Source organism: Orycteropus afer, unplaced genomic scaffold (genome assembly GCF_000298275.1).
Source record: "Orycteropus afer afer isolate SDZICR_OR568_19922 unplaced genomic scaffold, OryAfe1.0 scaffold00083, whole genome shotgun sequence".
Taxonomy (NCBI): Eukaryota; Metazoa; Chordata; class Mammalia; order Tubulidentata; family Orycteropodidae; genus Orycteropus; species Orycteropus afer.
The window spans coordinates 9,645,809-9,648,526 of record NW_006921670.1 but is presented as its reverse complement, the minus strand read 5'-3'; the positions used below and the strand labels follow the sequence as shown (position 1 = coordinate 9,648,526).

Genomic DNA, 2,718 nt, shown 5'->3' with positions numbered 1-2,718 from the left:
GGCAACCACGCCAACAGTCCGCCCCAAGTCACAGCTGTCTTCCTGGCTGCTAAGCGAGCGCATCAGACACATCATGGCCTTATCCCCACTCTAGGTTCCGTGGAGGCCAAACACAGAGCGAGAAGAAGCAGGGAATGCCTCCAGGGTGGGAGCCCTGCAAGGGACGCTGAGCTGCACGGTGCTCACAATGAAAGGAAGACGTGCAGCAGTAAAAACGCCAATACTTGGGTGACTCCCGTCCCCGGGGCCAGCCTGCAGACACTTCATCTCGGGTCAGAAGCCAGCCACCCTCTGCCCCGCCCAAGTGACCGGTGAAGTGCTACCTGGTTAATTTTCAGCAAGGCCCCTCTTTTTGGTAAGATGGAAGAATTCCGAGAGTCGATGACCATCGCGTGCTGAAAGACATTTGCAGTGGTGCAAGTGAACTTCAAACGGTTCTGTGAGGTCATGAAGGCGCTGTGCTAAGCCCTTAGGACTGCAAGCGGACTTCAAGCGTTGGTCTGATGCAAACCCTGGGAGGAAGGCCCGGTCATTACCTCTGTTTCACACATGAGGCTGAGGCACAAAGCGGCTAAGACTTGGAGCTTCCAACGACTGAGGAATCTGTGAACTACGTGAAAGCTGACTGCCTCCACCGGGGTCATTCTCCCAGGAGCTGACCCCCCACCTTAAGTCTACTCAGCCAACTTTCAATGATTCTGGGAAGCACTTATTCCACAGTCAGCTCTCAAACACATTTCTTCCCACACCACAGATCACATTCAAAAGAACACCGCACTGGTTAGCACACACAATGTGCGGTGACGGCCCATAAACTCCTAGAGTGCCTGGGAGCCTATTTTCCACAACTCTTGGCCACCCACCTTCAGTGTTCAGCAGTGTATCCTCTGTGACACCTGTCAATAAGGCCCAACGTGGGCTCAGTTATTTTTCCGGTTTCTAGCACAGCAACTTTACCCTGCTGTCCGTGGGGTCACCGTGAGTGGCCGCTGACTCGCAGCACTCACCGACAGCCCGGCTACCTCAGAAAGGTGAACTGTTCTCACCGAGAGAGAGGATTTGAGTGAGTGTCCACTCTCCTTCCGCACAGCAAAGGACGCTGTCCTCGAGAGGCAGCCCAGTTCCCGCCACACGCCTTCCCACTTCACCGTGTGACTGGTCTTCCAGATGGGAAACTGCAAACACAAGGGGAAATGGTGGCTGGCTGGGGCTTACCATCCTCCTGGGCCATCCGTGCTGGGAGAAGTGGTCCCAGATCACTTTAAGGAACGAGGGGTCCCTGATGACTAAGGAGCGGTTTAAGGAAAGGAAAGGCCGAGGAGGATGAAAGGACAAACGGGAGCGTGCCGGGCTGTCAACTAGTCACCCGGCCACACAGTAACAGGACTGTGTTCAGGGTGTCAGGACAGGTCCCTTATCTGGGAGCTTTGTGCAACTTTATAACCAACAAGTCTTCTCCTGTCAGTCTTTGTAAAGGACAAGTCACCTGAGATGACCTGACGCACTCACTCACGGGCCCGAGCCCTTGTCTGGTGAACCAGGCCCCACAGCCCAGAGACGAGCTGGGAAAAGGCTGCAGGTGAGCTGGAGACCATCGCCCCCAGACAAGGCCTGACCCAGGGCGCTCTCCCCGGAGCCACAACGGCCCGCCTCAGATCCCCGTCTCAGAGAAGGCCCGTCCGGATGGCAACCCAAGCCGTGTGGTCCTTCAGAAGGCACAGTGCTGCTGCCGCTCTCCCCAGGGCAAGCAGTGGCCCGGGCCCAGGCCGACGGATTCTCGGCAGTCGCCAGGCCCGCGAGAGAACGGAGGCCCTGGGGTGGGTGTGGTCCCAGCACGGAACACCACGGCAACGCGGCTCCCAGGGTGGGAGGCCAGGAGCGCCACCTGCTTGTCATTTTCATCGAGCGCCCAGAAGGCAGGGCTACAGGGGACCAGTGGCGGTACAGGATGGACGGCCCTTGCACGGCCACTCCCGCCCTCAGGCTGCCTGAGATCAGAGACCTTCCCAGACACCTGCAGGGGCACAGGGCTAAGCAAATCACCTCCCCGTTCCCTGGAAGGCAGGTGTTAACAAGAAAAACGCTACTGTTTTCAGGAGCGACGCCCTGTCTCTGGATTCACCGCTGGGGGGCGAGGCAGGGGCCACAGTGCACAGCTGTGGTGAAACCACGTCCCCCGTCTTGAGCAGGCACGCTCCCATCCTCCCTTCAAGGCCCGCCTCTTTGGGGGCCCCCTCCTCAGCCCCCTACTCCCAGAGCTCCCCTCCTCCTGGCTGCCCTGGGGCAGTTCTCCTACGTCCTGCAGCCGCTCTGAGTGGGACCCGACTCCCCGCAGGAGGCGGCTCCCTCAGGAGTCCACGGGCTGGAAACGGTGCGCGTGCTCAGCTGCTATCAAAAGGCTGCAGGTTTGCGTCCACACACAGGCAACGCGGGAGAAAGGCCCGGCCGCCTCCTTCAAGAAGAGCCGCGGTAACCCCTCTGGAGCACAGCCCCACCCTGACACGTGTGGGGCGCCACGGGCGGGCGGCTCCCCCAGCACTCTGACGCCCCTGCTCTGGGACCGCCCTCCTCCAAGCCACTCAGCTACCCACCCGTTCTCCTCAGTGGGCCTGGGCCTGCTCCCTCTCCCACTGTCTGTGCCCACCGCCATGCTGGCTCAGGTGGGTGAGGCCCCTCCCACTGTCTGTACCCCTCACCGCCACGCTGGCTCGGGTGGGG

General features: G+C 60.2%; 1 protein-coding gene across 1 annotated transcript in view; it reads right to left on the bottom strand.

Moving 5' to 3' along the window:
* SAMM50 (SAMM50 sorting and assembly machinery component) overlaps positions 1–2,718 on the bottom strand; it is a 33,159-nt gene that overhangs the window by 15,154 nt on the left and 15,287 nt on the right. Inside the window, exons 8-9 of the mRNA XM_007941801.1 lie at positions 1,047–1,175; positions 324–395 (exon numbers count right to left, since the gene is read on the bottom strand). Coding sequence (XP_007939992.1) covers positions 324–395; positions 1,047–1,175 — 201 coding nt within the window. The remainder of the gene's footprint in view (positions 1–323; positions 396–1,046; positions 1,176–2,718) is intronic.